The sequence below is a fragment of the Epinephelus fuscoguttatus genome, linkage group LG21 (assembly GCF_011397635.1).
Source record: "Epinephelus fuscoguttatus linkage group LG21, E.fuscoguttatus.final_Chr_v1".
NCBI classification, from domain to species: Eukaryota; Metazoa; Chordata; class Actinopteri; order Perciformes; family Serranidae; genus Epinephelus; species Epinephelus fuscoguttatus.
In genome coordinates, this window is record NC_064772.1 from 7,524,341 (window position 1) to 7,550,964 (window position 26,624).

At 39.4% G+C, this 26,624-nt stretch overlaps 2 protein-coding genes across 3 annotated transcripts; one reads left to right on the forward strand and one right to left on the reverse strand.

Moving 5' to 3' along the window:
• Positions 1-1,620: 1,620 nt before the first annotated feature.
• LOC125882249 (stomatin-like) lies at positions 1,621-13,617 on the reverse strand. 2 transcript variants are annotated; one of them, XM_049566034.1, is made up of 7 exons: positions 13,502-13,617; positions 12,671-12,783; positions 10,001-10,073; positions 3,658-3,740; positions 3,328-3,531; positions 2,834-2,968; positions 1,621-1,921 (listed from the first exon to the last, which is right to left on the reverse strand). In XM_049566034.1, exons 1-7 carry the CDS (start codon positions 13,551-13,553, stop codon positions 1,736-1,738), a joined length of 846 nt encoding a protein of 281 aa, XP_049421991.1. In that variant the 5' UTR covers positions 13,554-13,617; the 3' UTR covers positions 1,621-1,735. The 2 variants fall into 2 exon arrangements, with proteins under 2 accessions (XP_049421991.1, XP_049421990.1); XM_049566033.1 differs by lacking the exon at positions 13,502-13,617 and adding an exon at positions 12,941-13,172.
• On the forward strand, positions 12,679-26,263 carry si:ch73-264p11.1 (uncharacterized protein LOC100000923 homolog). The gene is made up of 5 exons (XM_049566040.1): positions 12,679-12,809; positions 17,520-17,793; positions 19,406-19,469; positions 25,425-25,620; positions 25,710-26,263. Exons 2-5 carry the CDS (start codon positions 17,651-17,653, stop codon positions 25,754-25,756), a joined length of 450 nt encoding a protein of 149 aa, XP_049421997.1. The 5' UTR covers positions 12,679-12,809; positions 17,520-17,650; the 3' UTR covers positions 25,757-26,263.
• The last annotated feature ends 361 nt before the right edge of the window (positions 26,264-26,624 follow it).

A 26,624-nucleotide genomic window follows, 5' to 3' on the forward strand; every position in this document is an offset into this window, starting at 1 on the left:
TCAGTCACCTGACTTGGCAACATAACATAGAGGCCAGTGTGGATCCTGTCGAAGAGATTATAAAACCAGCAACATGTAGTCAGTCTGTACTGTTTCACACTCTCATAACATTATTCTGAGCTGTAAAACCAACAGGAGGTGCAGTCTGTTTGCTCAAAGGCACCTTGTTACAAAGACTGGATATTTAGGCAGCTTGGCCATGCCCTTAGGAGGGCATTCTGATCTGATTTCCTCATGTCTTCAGATTGGAGCTGTTATTATCTAGATTATGTCATTTTAACACTGAAAGGATTTCAGCTACACACCTGTAAAGATTTGTGACTGTCTCTTGGACGATTGTTGACAAAGCCAGTCCATGGACTCACAGACATATAAACACCTCAGGGTTACTACACATATTTACCTCTGACTTTTCACAACTTTTCAGTAACTTTTCCATATTTTACTGCTAGTGTTGCTAATTTTACTCACTCATTTGACAACATAAATTCAAAACTTGTCCAAAACACTACATACGCTGTGATTGGCCTAAATAAACTCTTTTAAATGGCTGTATTTGGGTATTAGATTTAAGATGGTCACTTTTTAATTTGGGTTTTAATGATAAAAATTAGGATGGTGGATGCAGAGAACAGACCAACAAAATTAAAATCTTTTTGTCAGTTATAAAAACAATAATCCCCTCTGTAAGTGAGACAGTCAGAGGGTCCTGGGCCAGGTTAGAAAAGGTCAGGAGGGTCTAGATGTTCTATTAGTAGTAGGAGTCTTCAGCTAAAGCTGCTGAGATAATCACAGCTGAACGGTTGAACCTTATTCATGTGTCGGTTAAACTGCAGTATTAGGTAATGATAATCGGATGATCCAATATGTATCCGTTCTCTGACACCATTATCAGTTATGGCCGGCTTGTCTGTCCACCACAGACTTACTTTAAATCATGCTAGCTCCACAGCGCTGGGGACGCCAGTTGGTGGGCCAGTCCACTTTGGTCCAGATCTCAACAACTACTGGATGGATTGGTGAGGACTTTGGCACAGACATTCATGGTCCCCAGAGGATGAATCCTTAAGACTTTGTTGATCGTCTGACTTTTCCTGTGGCGCCACCATGAGGTTGACATCTGGGGTTTCAAGTAAAACATCTCAACAACTGGATGGGCTGACATGAATTTTGATGCACACATTCAGGTCCCTCTCAGGATAAATTACGATTGCTGACTGTGATCTGATTTCCTCTAGTGACACCATCAGGTCAAAATTTAAATCAAGTAACCAAGGTTTATAACCAAATACTCTAAAACTAATGACATTCCCATCAGCCTTGGCTGTGCTTTGTGTTTAGTGCCACTTAAACATTAGCATTCTAACACACTAAACTAAGATAGTGATCATGGTAAACATCGTATTAGCATTGACACGAATGGAATGTTAGCATTTAGCTCAAAACACCAATAAAGTTGCAGTTTGACTGAGTGATTTCTGGGAAATTGAGTGCAGAACGAGCACTGACAACATACATGGTGACAAAATCAAAAAACAAAAGCTGATTTTTCAAATAGAAAATATAAAAACAAAACTAATTTTATTAACAAAGTAACAGACATGTAGTTATATGGACAGTTCATACATCTGGAAGAAACTTAAACAAGCTAGTGAATTGTTGTTTTGATGATTCTTCTGCATTATACAGCTCGGTCTACCTCTCTATCTCCCTGAAAAGACAATCAGATGGAGAGCTAAGGAAGATGGGGGATAAACATGTCGAGGAGCTCTATGGGGAGAGAGAAGACCACGATGGACGCGCTGCTCTGGACGGAGGACAATGACTGCAGGTATCTCAGTTGGAGAGCAACGGGGGAAAGTCCTGATGCTGCCTCCTTTAAAGCACGGGATGCCTTCACCTCTCCTTCTGCCACAATCACCTTACAAACACAGACAGAGGCAAAATAAGGTCAGCAGAAAATCCTCAAAAATGCAGAATCAAACGATCATAATTTTAGACAATTAGACAATATAACAGTTGAGTAAGAATATTTCATCACAAAATAAGCTGAACATTGCCAATCCAAAAATCTGAGTGTCTTCAAAACAGGATGTAACAAGAGGGGCACAGTTTAGTGTAATAACACTGTAAAAAACAGTTGTAAAAACAGTATTTATTGGACAGTGGGCAGCTGCTGCTCTCTGTATGTGCGTGTCACACACACATATCCTATTCTGACCGATTTATCTGCACTGGTTATTTTAATTATTGTGGCTTATTTATTATAAATGCAAAGCATCTGAAGCCTACGTCGTTTTGTTTATGTTTTTGCCATTAATCCCCAGAAATGAAACTGCAGCAAGTATCTCACTATCACTATCGTCACTCTAGTACAGAGAGTTGTTGCTATGGAGATGATACAGTGTCTTGTCTGGTTGCATTGCTGTAAAATGGCAGGTTTTAAGAACGTTGAAGACCGGCACATTGCAAACAGTAGCAAGTTTCAACTTGTGTTGTCGTGAATCTTTGGTCTGAGCTGGCCTTAATAACCCCGGTACTATCGTAGCGTTATCTTAGATACGGCTTTAGTGGATGTCTGCTTACCGTTACTTTCAGCAACTTTGCTTGTATTTTAAACCTTCTGTAGATCACATGACCTGAATTACTGAACACCTACACAGACATGAACATACAGTATGTTTAATGTCTGTAGGTTCTCTGGGGTTAAATCAAACAGATGGCAGGAGCTCAGACACACTTTTGTGTGGAACTGTTCAGACTACAGAGCCAAACACAGATCGACTGAACTGAAGCTGACAGGAAGCACCTGTCTGTGTGTGTGTGTCGGTACCTTTGCCCTGGCGTTCCTGGCTGCCTCAGCCACTGAAGCCATGCAGCGCTGCAGACTGACAGGGACAGTCAGGTCTTTCAGCTCCACCCGCTCCACCTGAACGCCCCACAGTCTGGATGCAGCGCACAGCACCTCCTGCAGGACAGCACAGGTACAACAAATTTCAACAACCGTATACTATTATAGTGCTGAGGGGCAAGGTGAAGCATCCTCATATAAATATGTAATGTTGAAATTTATTTAGCACTTTATTTAACCAGGAAGTGTCATTCTATTAAATAGATAAATAGAGCATGGACACAGAACACACAGAAATTACGTACAGAGAGGTAAAACAATAAAAAGTAGCATTCAAAATTCTTGAATGAAATGTTTTAAAATTGTTTTAAAAAGACAGATTTTACTTTCAAATCTTTTTGTAACTAAAGCTAGATTTTCCCTAATTTTAGAGAGCTTTGTACCACAGTTTTTGACTTAATGTGTATTTTACTCACTTCCATCCTCTTTGAAATGCCCGTCCTCTGCATCAGTATGTCTGTCAGAGTGTGTGCACCCAGTGTGGCCCTAAGGGTCGTCTGGGCCAGCGTGTGCGTGGCCTGGTAGCCATTTTTAACACGCATCACCCAGAGGGAGGGGTCCACTACTCGATAAAACAAGACAGCATCCACCTTTAAAGGCACCCCATCTGCAGTCAGAACCTAAGCAGGGTGAGGTGAGTAAAAGATCATCAGAAAATTAAGGAAATGATACATGGTTTATTTCCTGAGCTGCGAACCACTTGAAGAAATAAATTCCGTATCTAATGTTTGGGCAGAGCTGCTGACCTCTTGTGGCTGGATGTTAAAGGATACTGTCCTCAGGTCCACCTTCTGGATGACGTCCAGCCAGGGAATGACCCAAAACAGACCTGCAGAGATACAGTGAGGTGAGAGGAACCCAGCTGGTTGTTTATTGAGACATTTTTGCCCTCAAAGGGGAACTACACTCATTTTCAAAATTCATACGTTATTCCTACAATCTAGGGTAATCCAAAAATATCAGAAAAAATTAACATCTCCCTTCCAAATCAAAAAACTAGAGGGCTTAATCTTAAATTTGTGATGTCATAGGGTATAAAGTCAGGATCTGCTCCACTGATAATGACTCAGTAAACATGTTCTAGATGAGACAGAGCACCCAGGAAAATGTTCTGAGTACATGGGTACAGTTTCTGTTTCAGAACTAAGAACATTACAAGAGAATAAAACTGATTTGGGAATTAAAAAAAAAAACAAAAAAAAAAACCAAGCATTCTGCGGGTCAACAATTCAGGCTCCCATTTTTTGTCTTTGGAGCAGCTCCAGACGTTACACCTTATGGGCCCTGACACACCAAGCTGATGGTGGGGCATCTGTCAGTGAGCATCTGCTGCCCTAGTCTATGCAGTGTGTCCTGTTTTGTTGCCCCTCATCAGCCCCCAAATTCAGCATGTTAAATCTGTGACAGTGGAGCCCGTCAGTGAATGAAATCACTCTGATTGGCAGTTCAGCTCAGTGCACAAGAGGAGAAACGGAAGTGAGAAAACCAAATTAAGAGCTAAAGTCAAGAGGGAGTGACATCAAAACAAACTTATTACATAAGGTAAGCATATTTTCTTCAGCCATTGAGCTCTTTAGCAGAAATGTTTTGTGATTGTTATTTTGTGTTATTCTTCATTAGTGCATGGTAAGTATGTTCTGTTGTTTCATTTGATTGGGCTGTTAATGTGTAAATGGGCTAACTAACATCCAGTCTTCCGATTTTTGGCCAGGTCACAGGCCACAAGGAGGTGACAGTTGGATTTTGTTGCCGCTGGTTCTTTGAAGTTAGTTTAGTGTGTCTCAGCCATGTGACATCACAAGTTTGTGAGTGACTTCTCAGGTTTCTGGCTTTGAGAGAGAGAAGCTGCTAAAAGTCCTCATAGAGGCATGCGTATTGTATTCAAACAATGAAAACCATCTCAAAACATAATAGGGGTTAACAAAATGCAAAATCTTCGATATATAGTTTATTGATGGAAATATGCAATGTGGCATTTGCTATTTAAAGATACATTGTTCCCCCCCCCTTTACATATTTAACGTACAAAGACAAAACAAAACCATACGAAAAAAAAGGAAACAGCGCCTTTACATATTTAACGTACAAAGACAAAACAAAAACATACGAAAAAAAAAGAAACAGCGCCTTTACATATTTAACGTACAAAGACAAAAAAACAACAACAAAAAAACAAAAACAAAACCATATACACAAAAGCAGGCGCTTTTACATATGTAACACACATAGAAAAAAACAAAAAACAAAACCCAACCCACCCACCCAAATAGCCTGATGTTAAGTTGATGTACTAGTGTATTAATAATGCTGTTTCAAAACTTACATAGTGTTGCAAAAAGTACAGCCTCAGTATGACAGAAACAAAAAGAAGAATTCACACAGATACATTTGATCAAGCAACCGAGTCTCATTCAGGGGACAGCACAGATAAATTATAGAAGTACAAAATGAAAGGTTGCCATTTCTTAGTGAAATGTTCATTACATCCTCTAAGAGCATATTTGATTTTTTCAAGACTCAAGAAGTATGTCACGTCTTTCAGCCAAGCAGATTGAGATGGTGAGATGGGAGATTTCCAGCTGAGAAGTATTCTACGACGTGCCAAAAGAATAGTAAAAGCAATAATGTCCTTAGCTGTGGTGTCATATCAGACAGTTTTAGTTGGTGTTCCAAAAATCGCCAGTAGAGGGCATGGTTGTACTTTGGTCTTGAGAATTTCAGTCAGAATATTAAAAACATAACACCAAAAATCTCTAAGTTTGGAACAAGTCCAGAATGTGTGTAATAAATCTGGTTACACACCACGGTTACATCTTGAGTCTTGATCTGTGAATGTGGCTAATCTAATTTTACTAAAATGCATCCTATGGACAACTTTAAACTGAATAAAACTAAGTCTAGCACAAGAAGTAGAAGTATTAACCCTTTTTAACGCGCTTGCCCACCAGTCCTCTGTTAAATTCATTCCTAATTCGTCTTCCCATTTGGTTCTAATTACAGAAAAATCATCATTGATAAGCATAATTTGATTATAAAGCTTTAAAACCAGTCCTCTCTGAGCTAGATGTGTTTCTAGTAGTTTCTCCCATAGTGCCTTACATGGAAGGTTGGAGTATGAGGAGAACTGTTTCTGTAAAAAATTACAGATTTGAAAATATCTAAAAAGATTTGACCGGGTTAAATTATATTTCTTACATAAAGTGTCAAAACTAGAAAAGAGGTTGCCATCATAAAGGTCTCTGAAACACTTCAGTCCCTTTTCTTTCCACTGTAAAAATGTTGCATCAACCGTAGAGGGTGAAAACAAATGATTTTTACTAATGGGGCCAAGAGAGGAAGCTGTAGAGAACTTAAAATGAAGACAAAATTGAATCCAAATCCTAATAGTAGCAAGTACAATGGGATTGGATGAATAAGAGGACGGTCTTATCGGAAGAGATGAATAGACCAAGGCGAGAAGAGAGGATGACTGGCACGAATGAGCCTCTAACATGCACCAATCTGTTTCAGGGGCATTAATCCAAAATAATATTTTTTGAATGTTAACTGCCCAATAATAATAAATACAACTGGGAAGGGCTAAACCACCCACATTTCGGGGGTGTTGGAAAAACTTTGCTCACTCTTGGGGTTTTACCTGCCCAAATAAAGTTCAAAATGGCCTTATCAATAGTATGGAAAAAGACTTTGGTAGAAAAATTGGTAAACATCTAAACATGTAAAGAAATTTTGGGATTATATTCATTTTTATCGATTGTACTCTTCCTGGTAGCGATAGAGGTAGGCTATTCCATCGGAGAAGATCATTTTTTATACTCTCAACCGGGGGGTAAAGTTGGCTGTATGGAGTTATATTAACACCAAGATACCTGAATCCTGAGCTAGCTAAATGAAAAGCAAGTGAAGTCTGTTGAATTTGACATGCCAAATCATTTATCGGACAAAGTTGGCTCTTTTGAAAATTTAATTTATATCCCGAAAATGAACCAAAGTCCGTCAAAATTGATGTAATGGTAGGAAAGGATGCCACTGGGTCATTTACGTATAACAAAAGGTCATCTGCATACAAAGAAACACAGTGTTCTATTCCACCTCGCAATATTCCCTGTATGAGTGAAGATGTTTTTAATGTGATGGATAGAGGCTCAATCGCAATTGCAAAGAGCAGAGGTGACAGTGGGCATCCTTGGCGTGTGCCTCTTGTTAATAAAAATAGATGTGATTGCCACATGGATCTCTCCTAGTTCTATTGTGCGATTCAGTTCTAAAATTTTGTCTAATTCAAGGTGAGGGAAATTTAGACCGTCTAAAAATTTAGTCATTGGCCCTTTATTTGAGGTGCGTTCAGAGGTATACAGTTTAGTGTAGTAAGACTCAAAAGTCTTATTAATTTCCTGGGGCTTGTCACCAAGTTACCATGACTATTTTTAATTTCACAAATAGGGCGTGAGACTACTTCATGCTTTAACTGGTGTGCTAACAGCCGATTATTTTTATCCCCATACTCATATGATCGACCACGGGAGTATAACTGTAGTTGTTCCGCTTTTTTTGTAGATAGTAAGTTAAACCCTAATTGTAGATTCCCTTTTTGTAAGAAGTTCAGTTGAAGGATTAGAAGCATACTGCGTGTCAAAGTTGTAAATAGATTCAGTTAAAGGGCCAGTGTGTAATATTTGGCATGGTTTACTGTCAAATCTGAATCTGAATATTCTACCCATTAATATGTTTATACAAGTGTATGATCGCTATAAAATAAAATTCGTTTGGTTTTCGTAGCCTTATAATTATGCTTTTATCTATATATATAGCAAGGGCCTTGCTTTAGAGAGGTCGCCATCTTGCGCCGCCATGTATGTACGGCAGACCGAGCAGACAATCCAGCCAGCCAGAGAACGCATTTCGCGTGTATAAATAAACCAACGAAGACAGCGGAAGGAAGGAAGGAGGAGGAGGAAACAGCAGAGAGTGTTAGTAGTTCGTCGATAGAGAGTAGTGAAACGTTTTTTTAGTTATAAAGTTTGCGAATGGACCACACTTACCACGCAACAGGAGAGAATGAACCCGAACCGTCATCTGTGAGGAAAAGAAGACGCAACTTCACTCCTTGTGATGCACTCTCTGCGGTGCTTTTCCTCCTGATGATACATCTCCCCAACGATGGTAGCAGTAGCACCGAATCCCATTCTGTGCATTCGGCCTCTCTTCTCGCCCGCTCAGCATCAAACACATGGAGTTCCTCATCTATATGCTCCGGCTCAAACAGGTATGGCTCTGGGTCTGTGTCCGCTACAAGAAACTCTTCAAAATCGCATTCAAAGTCGTCCATTGCAGCTACTATAGTCCGGAGATATTGCTAGGCTAAATAAACAGCTGAGCTCTGTTCACCGGCTACGCTGTCAGTCAGTGTGCGGGCTGGAGATTGGCAGAGCAGAGAGGGGAGGGGGTCCCCACTCGGTATGGTAAACGAGTATGTGTGTATGGACTGTGTGTGTATTACGCCAGAAGAGTCAGAGTTTGGGACTTTTACCCCCTGGAGTGTTACCGGAGTTTTCTAAATAAACATTCACCTCGTCGCTAGATAGACCTACTCCTGAAAAACTCTTGTCTGCGCAAGGCTTTTTGTCCCTACGAGACCACCGTCATTTACCCGACGGGAGGGGTGAGCGAGTGAGCCCTGCAATCTAGAATTTGACCACTGATGTCACTATTTTCAACGGTTTTCAACCCATTTTACACACTGGCTCTTTAAATGTTGTAGTTGTTGCTTCTCCATTTTATTCAAATAAGACACAAAAGAAATTATTTCACCACGTAAGAATGCTTTTAGAGTTTCCCATAAAAGGGAATAGGAAACTGAGGTAGATGTATTAGTTTCAATAAAAGTATCTATGGATTTTGAAATTTTATCACAGAAAGCAACAAAGAATTCAACTTCCATGGCGGTGGGTCCCTCTGATACAGAGGAAACGAAATGTCTAGTTGTAAAGGAGCATGATTGGAAATAATGATGGCCAAGTATTCCACAGATTTAACAAATGGTATAAAAGTTCTATCTACAAAAAAGTAATCAATCCGAGAGAAAGTGTGGTGGTCATGTGAAAAAAAAGAAAAAGCCTTTGAGCTTGGGTTTAAGAGCCTCCAAGGATCTACATATCCATTTTCTCTCATAAACACTGAAAAGGATCTGGACATTCTAGTCGTGGGAGTAAATTTAGGGTTGGATCGGTCCAAACTAGGATCCATTACACAGTTTAAGTCTCCTCCCAAGATCAGTTGATGCGTGTTTAAATTTGGAAGTGAGGCTAAAAGTTTGTTGGCAAAAACAACATCATCCCAGTTGGGCGCATATATGTTCACTAACAAAACAGGTAAATGAAACAGACAGCCCATCACTATCACATATCGGCCACCAGGGTCTGATTCAACATTCGTTGGGATGAACTGTATTTTTTTACTGACCAATATTGCAACCCCCCGTGCCCTAATATTAAAACTGGAGTGAAACACATGGCTGATCCAAGTTTTACAGAGCCTAAAATTATCGGCTTTTTTCAAATGTGTTACCTCAGCTCCTAAATTTTTTAAATGGGCAAACACTCTTGAACGTTTTATTGGTCCATTCACCCCTTTTATGTTCCATGAAATGAATCTAACAGAGTTATCTCCTACCCTCAAAGCATCACGGGGATTACAGGAGTTGCTAGTATTAACCATTTGCAAAATCTAACTCATTGTATGTAAAACAAAGACAGATTTATTTGAACAGAGTTTTGGACGGTTTTGTTGGAAAAAAACTTATCAGATTTTAATTATTCCTGTTAAAAAGAATCATTGTATCTAATTGACTGTGACAAAGTGGGTCCTCCCAGCAAATCATTATTGAATATTTTGGTTTTGCCTATTATTAAGTTTTCTGGCAGGAGGTTCCTACAGTTTTACAGTTGAAGAATTATTTTCCTCTGTTACAACTGTTTTAGCAAAGGGCATGGGTGGTCAAGGCTTCCAAGTCTTATTACAGTGATTGGATTGTTTGCATGCACCTTGCTATGTCCAGATAGAAAGAGAATTTAAAGGAATGATTTGTACCAGGTCCTTTAGCTCGTCCTTTAACAACACGGCCCAGTCTGAATATAACAGCCCTCTCATACTCCCGGATGACCTGTGAGACAAAAACCACAGCACTTGTACAGAGTTGCGGGAGATGTATTATATATATATATATGTGTGTGTGTGTGTGTATATATACATACAGTACAGGCCAAAAGTTTGGACACACCTTCTCATTCAATGCCTTTTCTTTATTTTCATGACTATTTACATTGTAGATTCTCACTGAAGGCATCAAAACTATGAATGAACACATGTGGAGTTATGTACTTAACAAAAAAAGGTGAAATAACTGAAAACATGTTTTATATTCTAGTTTCTTCAAAACAGCCACCCTTTGCTCTGATTACTGCTTTGCACACTCTTGGCATTCTCTCCATGAGCTTCAAGAGGTAGTCACCTGAAATGGTTTCCACTTCACAGGTGTGCCTTATCAGGGTTAATTAGTGGAATTTCTTGCTTTATCAATGGGGTTGGGACCATCAGTTGTGTTGTGCAGAAGTCAGGTTAATACACAGCCGACAGCCCTATTGGACAACTGTTAAAATTCATATTATGGCAAGAACCAATCAGCTAACTAAAGAAAAACCAGTGGCCATCATTACTTTAAGAAATGAAGGTCAGTCAGTCCGGAAAATTGCAAAAACTTTAAATGTGTCCCCAAGTGGAGTCGCAAAAACCATCAAGCGCTACAACGAAACTGGCACACATGAGGCCCGACCCAGGAAAGGAAGACCAAGAGTCACCTCTGCTTCTGAGGATAAGTTCATCCGAGTCACCAGCCTCAGAAATCGCAAGTTAACAGCAGCTCAGATCAGAGACCAGATGAATGCCACACAGAGTTCTAGCAGCAGACCCATCTCTAGAACAACTGTTAAGAGGAGACTGCGCGAATCAGGCCTTCATGGTCAAATAGCTGCTAGGAAACCACTGCTAAGGAGAGGCAACAAGCAGAAGAGATTTGTTTGGGCCAAGAAACACAAGGAATGGACATTAGACCAGTGGAAATCTGTGCTTTGGTCTGATGAGTCCAAATTTGAGATCTTTGGTTCCAACCGTGTCTTTGTGAGAGAAAAGGTGAACGGATGGATTCCACATTCCTGGTTCCCACTGTGAAGCATGGAGGAGGAGGTGTGATGGTGTGGGGGTGTTTTGCTGGTGACACTGTTGGGGATTTATTCAAAATTGAAGGCACGCTGAACCAGCATGGCTACCACAGCATCCTGCAGCGACATGCCATCCCATCCGGTTTGCGTTTAGTTGGACGATCATTTATTTTTCAACAGGACAATGACCCCAAACACACCTCCAGGCTGTGTAAGGGCTATTTGACCAAGAAGGAGAGTGATGGAGTGCTGCGGCAGATGACCTGGCCTCCACAGTCACCGGACCTGAACCCAATCGAGATGGTTTGGGGTGAGCTGGACCGCAGAGTGAAGGCAAAGGGGCCAACAAGTGCTAAACACCTCTGGGAACTCCTTCAAGACTGTTGGAAAACCATTTCAGGTGACTACCTCTTGAAGCTCATGGAGAGAATGCCAAGAGTGTGCAAAGCAGTAATCAGAGCAAATGGTGGCTATTTTGAAGAAACTAGAATATAAAACATGTTTTCAGTTATTTCACCTTTTTTTGTTAAGTACATAACTCCACATGTGTTCATTCATAGTTTTGATGCCTTCAGTGAGAATCTACAATGTAAATAGTCATGAAAATAAAGAAAAGGCATTGAATGAGAAGGTGTGTCCAAACTTTTGGCCTGTACTGTATATACATATATATATATATATATATATATATATATGTATATGTGTAAATATACACACACACACACACACACACACACACACACAGGTATATAGATAAGTAATGTACAAGTATCTCAAATTTGCACTGAGGTGCAGTACTTAAGTGCATGTACTTAGGAACTGTTTGTTACTTCTGATAAAGGAGGGGTGGTGCAAAAGGAGGCATGTCAAACAATTTGTGAACTGCTCGAGAGGGGCTTGTGTTTTTTATTTTGGCTCAGGGGAAGGGCATACAACCTTAGATGGTTGTAATTTGTATTTATTTTATCACAGATTTTTAAACCCACTTGCAGGTTTGGATGACATGTTTTCTTTAAAAATCTGCAATATTGCACCATTTATCATAGCCAAAAACTAATCATCATTTCAACTGTCCTTGGACAGAACATGTGTGAAGAATGCTTTTTTTTTCCTTAAGTGAACTTAAAATATTTATCAAGATCAATCAAGATAACTTCATTCTGCATGCCAACTGCTTGAAAAAACTAACCAGCCTGCAGGACAAAAATGAAAAACCGAGGTGTTTTTCTTAATTCCAGCATTCTGTCTTCAACTTTTAACTTTTAAACATCAAAGGGTAAGTTTTAAAAATCCAATAAGTAATTTATAGTCAAGGAAGGATCATGCGTTTTCCGCCACTTACTCAGGGAGGCTTTTGGGAGGGTCCCAAAAAATAAAAAATAACACTAAACAGAAGTCACACCCCTCCTCAGATAAGTAAGTTACATTCCACCACTTTAAAATGATGCATTTTACTTGCAGAAACACGATTCATAAGTATGTGCATTTAAGGGTAGGTGTAACGTTACTAAAACAGTTATTTATTTTTATTTCATCAGAATACCTTAGCACACATCCAGGCTGTGAGGGGGAAGGTGAAGAGGATGAAGACCACGGACAACACGGTCAGCACCGCCCCGACGATCTCCATCACGCCGCCACTCCTCCTCCCTCCATCTGCCGTAATCAGAGGCAGCAGCAAGGTTAGTGAAACAATATAAAGTCATCTGGAGAGACTATAGTGAAGCTTTTTAACAAGTTACACCTTAAAATGACTGACATAAATGTTAGCTAGGGAAGTAAACCTAGCATAAACTAACGTCATTTTCCTGACCTTTCCAGTTCTGTTTGACGTTTTCAACAACAAATTCATCCTCGACTCCCACTCTGTTCATTCCGGACATTACCCTCCGCATCTCAGCTGATTTAGTAATTAATGAATTTATATAATTTTGGTTCAAAGTACCGGAGAAGGTTTGTATTATTTTCAAGCCATTAATCTGCACTAACGGCTGGTAATGTTTGGTCTGTCTCGTGCCTTGGATTGCGACGGTAGAACCCGCCCTACTCTGCCTGCTCTGCCTCTGATTGGCTTATGCTGCCTTTTTTTACTGTAATTCTAACCAATCTCACACCTCTTACCTAAACCTAGCCAATCCAGCCAACGAAGGCAACGACCACTAGCCAATTAGAGATAGAGTAGGGCGGGTCTAAAAAAGATTGCGTCTCTTAGATTCCACGTTACCTAGCAACCAGCAACACACCTTCGTTTTAGTTTTTCCAAAGCATCAATTTAAAGTACATATTTCAATCAAATAGGCTATTTGTATTTTATAATCGAAAATATAACCAGTAATGTTGGCAAAAACACAACAGGGATAAAATACTATATTACTGGTTGCCGGTTCGATCCCGGGCGTGGGAGCCTTTCTGTGCAGAGTTTGCATGTTCTCCCCGTGTCAGCGTGGGTTCTCTCCGGGCACTCCGGCTTCCACCCACAGTCCAAAGACATGCAGGTTAATTAATAACTCTAAATTGTCCGTAGGTGTGAATGTGAGTGTGAATGGTTGTCTGTCTCTATGTGTCAGCCCAGTGATAGAATGGCGACCTGTCCAGGGTGTACCCTGCCTCTCGCCCGATGTCAGCTGGGATAGGCTCCAGCCCCCCGCGACCCTCAAGAGGATGAAGTTAGAATGAACACTGATGACGGGCTGTTACAGATGAATCCTTGTGCAAGAATGTTAATGCTAAATCACTGTGCGGCACCTGCCCATAACAGCATACATAACTAGTTAGCTGACAGTTAGGCCTAAGTACTATTGAAACATATTGGCCAATTAACTGTATTATTTTTCCAAGTGCCCAGACATTGTTGTGAGCTACAATGGATCATTTTGTAACTTTTCAAACAAGAGATCCACCTCAGAGACAAACACGATGTATAAATATATGAATCTGCAAATAATATTATAATTATTATTAATAATAATTTTAACAGCTTAGTATTGTACCATGAAGGAGTATGTTTATACATGGCACTTAAACACTACTAGTTATTGTGTCCACCTCAGTTTTATACAATTTATGTATAAGGGGGTCCCTGTTCTGCCTCTCTTTCAGCAAAGAGACCTGAATAATGTTGAAGACACCTGTCCAAGAGGATTATGTGTCTGTGTAACTTTGTGTGTGTGTCTCCTAGAGGAATCTGTTGTTTTTCATTGTGATCTAATTCTGTGAAGTCTGGGATTATCAAACCAAATTTCTTAAAGTATCCCACACTGAGGTATTATATTTGTCACATTTTATGAGGAAGTGCATCTCTGTCTCTACATCCTCTATTGTGCAGTGACCACAGACTCTGTCTTCTGTTGGTAGCCATACATCTTGTATTGTCCTTTCTCTATGGGTAGACTGTGGTCACTGAGTCTTTCCTCACTTTATTTATGCAAGGACGTGTCATTGGTGTGTCATCTGGAAGGAAAGGAGATAAGGAGACTTGGTGGTGGAATGAGGAAGTGCAGAAGGCATTGAAGAGGAAGAGTGGAAAGGCAGTTGGTCCTGATGATATACCTGTGGAGGTATGGAAGTGTCTAGGAGAGGTGGCAGTAGAGTTTTTGACTAAGTTTTTCAACAAGGTCTTAGAGAGTGAGAGGATGTCTGAGGAATGGAGGAGACGTGTGCTGGTGCTAATTTTTAAGAACAAGGTGGACGTGGGACTGCATCAAGGATCAGCTCTGAGCCCCTTCTTGTTTGCTATGGTGATGGACAGGTTGACAGATGAAGTTAGACAGGAATCTCCATGGACTATGATGTTTGCAGATGACACTGTGATCTGTAGTGAGAGCAGGGAGCAGGTTGAGGAAAATCTAGAGAAGTGGAGGTATGCCCTGGAAAGGAGAGGAATGAAGGTTAGTCATAGCAAGACAGAATACATGTGTGTGAATGAGAAGGACCCAAGTGGAATGGTGAGCTCACAGGGAGTAGAAATAAAGAAGGTGGAGGATTTTAAGTAGTTAGGGTCAACAGTCCAGAGCAACGGAGAGTGTGGAAAAGAGGTGAAGAAACATGTGCGAGCAGGTTGGAACAGGTGGAGAAAAGTGTCAGGTGTGATGTGTGATAGTAGAGTACCAGCAAGATTAAAAGGAAAGGTGTACAAGACAGTGGTATACACACACACACACACACACACACATATATATATATATATATATATATATATATGTGTGTGTGTGTGCGTGTATAAATATATCTAAGCAGTTTCACGTTTGAAAAAAAAAAAAAATAGTGTTTTGCTGATGCTCTAGAACCAGTGTTTGATTTGTCCATTCTGGGCCACTGTAGAAACAGAAATGTACAGAAATGGCTCATTCTAAGGAAACAAATACATAACGATTCTTACTTTCAGGTGATTATAGACTAAAGAAACATATTTTATATTTCATTTCTGCCAATATATTCCCCTAAATTCTACACACTGGACCTTTAAGGTCAAAAAGTCTGACTAAAGGTACAGTCCCAGAAAAGATGAGTCGCTTCATCTGTGTGGTGACAGAAGGAACAAGGAGGGTCAACATTCAGTCTATATTTTATGATAACCGATTTCACTACATAACACATGCAATATTTTTAGTGATATCTCTTGCGCCTTATTTGAAACAAACAATTTCCAATTTAATGCCTATTTTGTCATGGTTATGGCATGTCCAAAGAGTTCTGCTGAACTAAACTTTTAAATCTAAGCAGACACAAGCTACTTCTGTTTTTTTTTTGTTTGTTTTTTTTTAATCTCATTTATTACTGTCACTTGCTGACAAGAATCTATGTGATTATGTGTCCTGTGGAAGAAAATATAATTTAGTTTTTAGTTCCTCTTTAAATCTCCCTGAGAAAAATATGGAGTGACATTTACTTAGAAAAAGCTAGGCAGCAATTTCCACATAGAAATTCTTAGAAATTTAACAGATATTCTCAAGTTAATTACTTACATATAAGAATTGTTTCTATCAAAAGCACCCAATTAAACTTTACTGGCAACTGGTAACACTTGCTCAGGAACAGTAAGTAAAATGTAGTGACAGTGACAGTTTTGTCTAGTAATACAAGCAGGTTTGTAGTAAAACAGGCAAATGAGGTATAGTAATACTACAGAGATCAGTACAATAGTCAAAGAATGAACATTAATAATAGTTGTTCTACGGTTCCTAAATATATCACATGGAACTTTGTATTTTGCACCTGACCATAATACCTTTACATTATCCTCATTCCCACGATAATCCAAAGTCTCTCTAGTTATATACTGTAAGGATTTGTATATAAATAACTGTATCTATATTTTATTTTATTTTATTTTATTCAATATCAAAAATATTTGTATGTTCTATGCAGGGCGGCACGGTGGTGTGGTGGTTAGCGCTGTCGCCTCACAGCAAGACGGTGTCTGGTTCAATCCCGGGTGTGGGAGCCCTTCTGTGTGGAGTTTGCATGTTCTCCCTGTGTCAGCATGGGTTCTCTCCGGGCACTCCAGCTTCCTCCCACAGTCCAAAGACATGCAGGTTAATTGGTGACTCTAAATTGTCCATAGGTGTGAATGTGAGTGTGAATGGTTGTTTGTCTCTATGTGTCAGCCCTGTGATAGTCTGGCGACCTGTCCAGGGTGTACCCTGCCTCTTGCCTAATGTCAGCAGGGATAGCAGTTTTGTTTGACCAGTCAGCATTTAGTTAAGATGTCTGGTCCAATCACCATTCACTTACATTACTCTCATAGTTCCTTTTGTGCTGGGGGAGTATACTAAAGCTAAAACAGTCCCTTAAAACAAAAACAACTACAGCTACAAACAACTGTGGTTGTTTCTAGTTTTTGAGTTGCATGCGGACAAAACAGAAAGGGGTTCTTTGAACTAGGTTCTTAGAACTATATCAAACTGGATCAAAGCAAAGCAAAAGCATTAACTCCCACAAACATCTGGCTTTTGTAAGTAGATTTTGTAAGTATTGGTAAAGGTTACAATCTGCATTCACACGCAGAACACGTACCGTTGATCAGACCAGACCCATCCACAAACTTGTGACTGCAGTTGTGACAGTATTGCACTGCCAAAATCTGTTTACGAACAGACATATAAACAACTGGCAGGTGTCATTAGAGCCACATTTTGCCATGATCACATACATACACAGACTCACAAGGTGAAACCATTACTAGTCGTGGTGATGTTGTCTTTTTTCTCTCTTGCTCTCACTTTATTTCTCACACACACTCTCTCTCTCTCCACACTTTGTGGCAGATAAACTTCCTGTGAAATGGTGAGACTGACTCAATAGTTTCCCTCTGTCTTTGTGAACTCGGTTTTAACACCTCCGTGTGTTGAGCTCTGACCTCTCACTCTATTTCACCCTCTGTGGACCATCAGCTTCTGGACTTCTATGGCGCCTGGATCACATCTCAGGGGGAGTGCAGAGCTGCTGTTTTTAGAAATGAAGCTGTTGTGAGGCGTGTTTGGTGTTTGTGGTGGATGTCTGTCAGTTGCAGTCTCTCCTCACCATGGCAGCAGCTCTGCCGGTATGTTACCACGGCAGCATCACCAGAACGGAGTGTGAGGAGCTGCTGGGAAAAAAGAACAAGGATGGAGCCTACTTGATCCGCGACAGCGAGACCATCCAGGGAGCCATGTGTCTGTGTGTTTAGTAAGTACTCTTAAATGTCTGTACTCTCTAAGAAGTACTCTGCAGTACGGCACTCTGTACTGCTCAGTTACACCTAGCTGTGGCAGACTTTTCTTTATCTGAAGTGTATGTTTCCTTTTATAGCTTTTTGACATTTTACAGCTGCTAATATTTGATCCTTTGAAGTAGTAGGCCATTTTATAATACTTCATTTCTGTTAATATAAGAATAAATATTAGTATTAGAGTAAGTGTTACTCATGGTCAGTTGCGGCATGTATCTAAGTACATTTATTGTACTTATTTAAGGTACTTGTACTTAACTTGACTAAATAGATATTATGCTTCTTCTTATACTTCTGCTCCACTACATTTCAGAGTGAATATTGAACTTTTTATTGCACTACATTTATTCCACAGCTATAGTTACCAGTTACATTTCAAAATAAGATTTTACATATAAAACAAAAGATTATTTCATGAAATGCTATGCATTTTATATTAAGTAAAATAATTTTGAATGCAGGACTTCTACTTGTGAAGGGATAGTACTTCTTCCGCCATTATGGTTACATCTCTATGATGTGTATTTTTAGGTCATGTTTTTATTCATCTCTCTGCTCATTCTTTATAAAATCAATAGAAAAGTTCAGAAGAAACGTTAAAGATACTTTTGCAGAAATTTGATTTTGAAACGGCAACGTGCAAAACGATGAAAAAAAATATAGATTTTCTTTTGTTGAACAGATTATTTATGTCAAAAATATTAACATGCATGCAGTGTTTAAAGAGTGTTTGTTTGTATGAATGTTAGCCTGAAGTGATATTCTACTGCACTCTTACAAAGTAAAGAATTATCCATTCACTCCAACGAAGGTTAATTGATGCTACTATTTTTTTAAAAAAGAAATTACGTGAACAAAAAAATCTTTATATTTATTTGTGTGTGTCTGTGTTAAATTTTGTTCATATTGTTTTGCATGTGTGCTGTCATTTTGGAACAGGAAGTACAGTTCAATGCATGCAAAATAAGAGATACTACGTTGTCCTACATTGTACTTTTTGTTGAATGACCGAAATAAACATAAACATATAAAAAAAAAAAGTTTAGTATAAGTATATACTGTATAGTAATAACAGATTTGTTTTATACAAAGTTGGTTTTAAAGAAGTGAAAATAGACATCTATTAGTATGTATTATAACTGTACTTAACAAATGCTTCAACAAACTGTGGTCTGGTGAGGTTCCATTGTGGTCTGTTGCTGCCTCTGCCTCTGACCAATTTTCCATTTCGTGTGCATGGTGTTTATGCACGTGACAAGACACAAAGTCATCCTTGTACACCAAAAGTTTCAAATATCTTCAGAGAAATGTAGAAAAATCCTTCCTCTTTTTGAGGGCTTCCTGCTGAGAGAAAATGCCTTGACCTGACTCTCAAGGCAGGATTCAAACTGTGTGCAAGGGGGTCATGTGACCTTCATCAGCATCTTTTTTTGGTGCAACAAACAAGAAGTAGGCATGTTGTTTTAAGGCTGCTGCTAAAATTCGGCAACTGCTTATTCTTGTTATTTATGGTGTACAGTTCTGCAGCTGTTGTGTATCAGCAACATGCATCTTGTTTTATCTTTGCAGTAAACAGAGGGTGGTGTATACCTACAGACTGCTGCAGACACACACTGGACAATATACTCTCCTGGTAAACACACACACACACACACACAAACCCGCACACATTACAGTCATTATTCACGTCCTTCCATTGCACGCACAATTAAACAGATTTTTCAGATCAGTTTTACTTAAATAACTGCACAGTTTTCTATGAATTTAATTTCCCAACATTGAAGGTCTAACCAATGTTTCAAAGCCTCTCTGCACTGCTAAATTCTGAGAAAGTCCTTTATTGGGCTGGACATTGAAACCACAATACTTTCCAAGTACTGACAGAAATTTGTTGAAAGATGCCAGTCATTGTAAGTTGGTGTCACATGTTTGGACTTGTTCTTTGGGTTCCTTACTTATTCTGTGATCGGATATTTGAAACTTTATATTTACGTATTTATTTATTTATTTATTTATTTATTTATTTTATTTTTTTAAAGATATTTTTTAGGGCATTTTGCCTTTAATAGACAGGACAGGCAAGTGTGAAGGGGGGAGAGAGAGAGAGAGAAGGGGGAATGACATGCAGCAAAGGGCCACAGGCTGGACTCGAGCCCGGGCTGCTGCGGCAACAGCCTTGTACATGGGGCGCCTGCTCTACCACTAAGCCACCAATGCCCCAACTTTATATTTATCGAGGCAAACCTTTTTATTTAAACAAGAGAAAACATGTATATATGATACATTTCATACCAGGGCTGACACAATATCAGATTTTCACTACATGATTGTTTTGGTCAAAAGGGTTCACGACAATGATATCATTATTACTATTATTATATATATTATAAATTATTATTATTGAAAAGACACAGATAGGTCGAATGAATATATACAATAAGTACATAAAAATAAACGTTTCTGTTGTTGGCCTAAAGTAGTCAAATTCAAGTATCGTGTACCGCAGAATGTTGCAAGGTTGCAAATTATCACTGAGGACATGGCCTCATTGCCCTCTGTGTCAAGTGTCAAAGCTACACTGAGCTGCTAAACAGAGTGAAATTTGACAAATGCATCAATGGATGCTGATGGCAGTAGAAACACCCCATTTTCTTAATATAGGAGTAATTTGTTCATTCATTATTTTTTCAATCACTTTAGCATATACCATCAATACAAACACATTGTAATACAAATTCCTGGATTAAAAAGAAACAGGGGGAAATCTTCCATTACCTACCCCGCTTCTCAAAATAAGCTACATAAAATGGTCGACAAGAATCTGCCAATACTCAGAACAACTTTTTAAAGGTTCAGTGTGTGAGATTTAGGGGGATTTAGTGGCATCTAGAAGTGAGGATTGCAGAATGCAACCGGCTGAAACTTCTGCTGGTTAGAATTCCTTCAGTGTTCAGGAGGTTTTTACTGGGAGCCAAATCATCGGCAGAGCTCTCTTCCTCTTCAAAACAAATGGCACAGGTGATTTTAACCAGTGAAAACAATGAATAAAGCAGTTTCACATTACAAATCGGTGTTTCTTCAATGTTGTTTGGCTTGTCAGAGATGGGCCGCTAGCCTAGCACCTGCTAATGCGTGCTCACTGTTTTTCTCTGATAACTTAAGATCCAGATGTTTAGGAGATTTTTACCAGGAGCCAAATTATCTGCAGAGATCTCTTCCTCTCCAAAACAAACAGACCAGGGGCCAGATGCATAAATGATGTGTATGCACAAAAACCATGTGTACGCCTTGTCCTGCACATAAACTGGTATTCATAAAGGAAGAATGTGCAGTGAGAATGACTCATGCATTCTTCAGACGAGATGTAGCCTACACACAGTTTTAAATGAGAATGCTGCAGGCGAGATGATAAGGAGCAGATTAAATATGAGTTGAGAGACTGATAACATTGCTTTTAAGTTGTTTGCCAATTGCACTGATTGTGTTATTAGTTTTGCGGCGCTCTGTAAAATGTCAATCAGAAGTGCATTTATACATTTAATTTTAAATAATTTATTTGCGACACATCTTATCATCCTTTTTATTTACGTTAATCTCCCTGCTACATTGTTTAATTTTATCCTGTGAAGCTTTGTAAGGTCTGTTTAAACAGGAGTGCCATGAATGAATTGGTGATTTGGTCTCTGTATATTTGATCATCATCAGCTGATCTTAACACACAAACCCTCTGCACATTTCAGGCACTTAACTGAACTTGACTTGATATGTTCTCTTGACTCCACCTTATTTACATTTTGTATTGCTCTTTTCTGTTTATATAGTGAATTTAGGCTAGTTATACATTAGCAACATGTAAGAAGTGCAACATTTGATGTTCCTTATAATATTTGATTTGTTTACAAGTATTTGTCTTGATAAATGTGACAAAAACACACATGTGCTCCTCCTCCTCCTTCTCAGACTAAAACTAATAACAGATACCACAGATCAGATCAGTCTGGGTCAAAGGAATGTTTCACCCTCAAAATGGAAACTCAGCAGTTATCAGCTCACCCTCTTGTCACAGGAAACTCCTCTGACGTATGCTTAGACACAAACACACCACTCACCTCTCTTCTGATTGGCACTTAATCTTAGGGGTCACTTCTTTCCACTCAAAGCATGAAGTGTCTATCAAATCTGCATAATTTTCCACTCCCTATAAATATTGTTGTCAGCTCTTTGTACATTTACTTGGGTTTCTTTTTCCATCCATTTATATTCTTGTTTCCACTTCTATCTAAAAATTTGTATCTCTTCTCTTAGATTGCCATTTTTTGCGAGCTACATGTTGCCGTGTTTACCCCTTGTTTACCCCTTGTCATTTTGCCTGTCATTTTTCCCCTTCTTACACTAGACAAGTTTCAATCTAAATGTAGCACAAATTCTAACTGAATTTTGCAACGGAAAATGCAAATGTATGTGCTTTTCCATCCACTACTGTTGTGTGAATACTAGATAAGCAGGTGGCGCTAACTGTCCAGTCAGGTACCATTATACCACAGTAGGAGAAGAGGTGTCATGGAGATGACATAGTTCAAAGAGCTCCAGTAAACACTCAAGCAGAGACAAACAGGGGATGCATGATAGTGGGGAGAGCATACTGGACAATGGAAATAGAGAGTTTTGAACAACTACAGCTATGTGCTCTTGGAAGAGTTCTAGACGACACATACCTAATGTTTTTATCTGCCGCCATCTTTCATCTCTTTAGTGGAATGGAAGCTTGAGTAGGGTGTCATCATTTATTTGCTGAATCTATTTCCATTACACTTAGGCTACATCAACACTGATACAATTTCCTTTTAAAACCAAGTAGCAACCTCCGGGCTGAAAAATGAAGCCAAAACAATGTGCCAAAACTGCAGTTCTTCTAATGGCCACTTGAAGCTGGCTCCAGAAGTGGGTCAGTCCTGACAGACCCCCATATTAAAATGCCAAACTTTACAGCAGAAATAAACATGTTTACAACCTGGTACAAAAAAAATATAGATGATTTCCACATTCAGGACAACTGTATGAGGGGTGAATTTTTTTAAAAATCACCTGTTCACACTTTCTTAAGGCGTAAAGTTCTGCATACTTAGGGTGAGGCCGCTTTTAATGATAGGCTGTCTGCCAATAGCGTCCTCGGCTTCTCAGTCAGATCCACCCCTTGCTCCTCCACAACTCCACCCTCTTACCCAAATATGGTCAGTCGTGGCTCCAAAAAACAAGATGGTGACGGCCAAAATTCCCAGCCTGTTCTCATTCCGAAGTCGTTAAATACTGCCACTTTGTCAGTGATTTTGGCGTCAGACACAGACACAAGAAGCCACCTTTTGGAATGGTATGATACGCTGTTGGGTGGTGTCAGTGTGTAAGGTGGCTGGATGGAATCGCGATCAGCTGGGCTGCACCTGGTGCAGCAGTGTGATATGCAGACAGATGGTGTCAATTCATAAGGCAGTTGAACAACAGCTGCCATGCTGAAAGTTACAACGTAGTATAAGGAGCTGGAAAGTCCCTATTGTGTGGGTGGAAAGGGCGGTGAATGGTCCAACAAACCCCAGACTTTCACCTGGGAGGGTGGTGTGTGCTTCCTGTAGAGCCAAACCATGACATTTTTCCTAAATCTAACCATGTGGTTTTGTTGCCTAAACCTAACCATTTGCTTTTGTTGATGCCCTGGCATTGTTTGCAGCATCCAGGAACATAAACAGCAGACACAGAAGGATACCTAGCATGTCATATAAAAACGTGAAAAGGCAGCTGACAAAGTGACAATATGGGACGACTTCAGAATGAGAATGGGTTGAAATGCCAAATTCAAAACTTCAGAGCAGGGGTCCACAAACCAATCACTGACGTCACAGTAGCTACTTCCATTATTTTTACAGTCTATTTTTAAAACGCATAACTTTAAAAATGCTGGTAACCCCGTTTTAGTTTGAAAACTCTGGGGTTTCGTAGTCTAGATGGGTGGAAACAAAGACTTTGAAAACGATGGTGCAAACACTTAACGTTCGCTTTCTGACTGGGTCAGTCATGAAATGTAAAGCCAAACCATCATAGGTAAGCCTTCAATGGGCTGTCGAACCAATGACATGGACCCCCCGGTACTACTCTAATACGGTTTGTCACTTTATTTGCTTTGCAATGCTTCCCAATCTGTTTTCTGCCTCCTTGACTGCCTTATACATATGGTACTTTCATTAAAGGAATGTGTCCACAGGATCTGTCATTTCCACACTTCCCAGTCATTGTCTATGTAAGCAGCTGGGCAGTACATTCTGGTAGCGCCATGTTGCGTTTCGAGAGATAGGGCATCTGCTCCTCATTGCATAAAGTTGAATCTAGATTACTTTATGCAAACCAAGGTGGTACGGTGTGACTCACCACCTATGGAAACTCCTGAAGGACCTTTAATCTACCTGCTGTCACTCTCAAATAAAGACAGATTCAGCAACTGCGTGGTTGATTTCTTGCGTCAGATATTTTCAGAAACATATTTCCATGAACTATTTTTATAATATAACACGAAGTAGCAAAACAAGCCTCCATCTTAGTCTGGTTTGTAATCTGGGAGCAGACAGCCAAGTGGCACACCAATCAACCATCCAATCCTAGAAAGCAGCACGACCCGTCACATGTAAAAATGCCCCTGTGGACACATACCATAATAGTCATTGGTCCAAGCAAATAAATCTCTGGTCTTCCTTTTCACCATCCCAGTGGTGTTTTCTGTAACTACACAACCAACCACAGAGAAGACAATCTACTTCCTGTTAATGCCAGCACGCACAAGTCCAGTGTACGTTTAATTTTTTAAATAAAAACATATTGGTTTGGATATGGCCTTAGTCACATTTACTGAAACCGTTGTTTAATTGCAATCTATTTTGATAATTAAGTTGTCGTTTAAGTCATTTTTACAGAAGGGGCAAGCAAAACTGCCAAGCATTTTAATTTTCATTTAAATATCTTTGAGTTTTTGATAGTTGGTAATTTAAAGACATCACCTTGGGCTCTTTACCTTTTTTCCCCCTTGTTGTCATTTTCCTCCTTCTTACATGTTGTTGTTAGATTTAGAGCTGAAACAATTAGTTTAAAATGAATCATTATTTAAGTCATTTTTCAAACAAATATGTCAGAAATATTTTTGTTCCAGCTATTTTATTCTATGTTTTGTCTAATTTTAAGCTCATTAACTCCACCTAGCACTCTTTATGTTGTTGTTGTTGGATGTAGAGCTTAAACAATTAGTTTGAAATTAATTGGCAACTGTTCTTCTTGATTACTTTGAGAATTTTTCTAGCAGTTTGCTTGTTCAGAGTTCTCCAATATGAAGATTTGCTGTTTTATATCATTTATCAAGTAAATATCTTTTGGTCTTAGAGACGTTTGAAGGCATCATCTTGGGCTCTGGGAAACTGTGATGGACAGCTTTTGTTATTTTCTGACATTTTCTAAAAGAGTGTGCAAATAGTTTTTGTTTTTGTCACGTTATCTCATGTTTTTTTCCTTCCTTTGACATATTATTTACTCTGTGCTGTTGTTATCCCTTCAGACAGCAGGAGGTATGAATGAGACTTATTTTAAGTCTTTGGACGATCTGATCCGTCACTATAAAAGGAAGAACCAGGGCCTGGCCATGCACCTGCGCCACTCTGTCAAAAGGAAGACGGCCATGCTGTTCCGAAAAACTCATGACTCAGCTGGGTCACAGAGGAGGCCTGTACCTGAAGAGGAACATGACTATGAAAGTATGTCACATATTTGATTCTCCTGTCTTCTTCTTAAAGCATTGTCTTTGATTCATGTCTTATTTCACCTTTTCTTCATTTTCTTCTAGATGCTCCTGAATCATCTGATTACGTTGAAGTCTTGCCTGACACATGAGGAGAGAGGAAAAGGCATTTTGTCTGAACTACGGGCATTTAAAAAGGTTCACAGACTGGATCAAATTCAAAATAATGAATAAGTGACTTGATCAAATGGGCACATGCTGAAGAACACAGCTCTTCATCTGCTTGTATTTCTTTACTAATAAGTGTAAATGTGGGTTAGTCCACCACTGTGGTCCAGACTGAAATATCTCAACAACTACTGGATGAGTTACCATGACATGTGGTTCAGACATTTATGATCCCCAGAGGATTGTAATCACTTTGTTGATCCTTTAACTCTTTGTCTAGCTCCAATATCTGTCAAATATTTTGTTTTGTGATTTACAAAACTCATTTTTTTATACAGTAAACAGTATACCTACTTAGCATCAGCATGTTGTTAACATTCGTTGTGTGCATGTGAACATGCTAATGTTAGCATCAGTGGTGGAAGAAGTTTTCAGATCTTTTGTACTGAAGGGTCAGCTCACCCCCAAACCAAAATACATATTTTCTCTTACCTGTGTTGTGCTATTTCTCAGTCTAAATTGCTTTGCTGTGAGTTGCAGAGTGTTGGTGATATCAGTCATAGAGGTGTCTGCCTTCTCTCCAGTATAATGGAGCTAGATGGCACTCAGCTTGTGGTGCTCAAAGCGCCAAAAGAATTTAATAAAAACTCAACAACAATGTCTTTTTCCAGAAAACATGACCTGGTTATTCAAGATAATCCACAGACCTTGTTGTGAGCAGTTTGATGTAGGAACTATTTTCTTACTGAGCTACACCCACTAACGGTGTCACCGCACAGAAGGAAGTGTGCATCTACTGCTAGCTCACCAAGCACCACTGAACAATAACATTACAGCTCAGCCGAGGAGGAT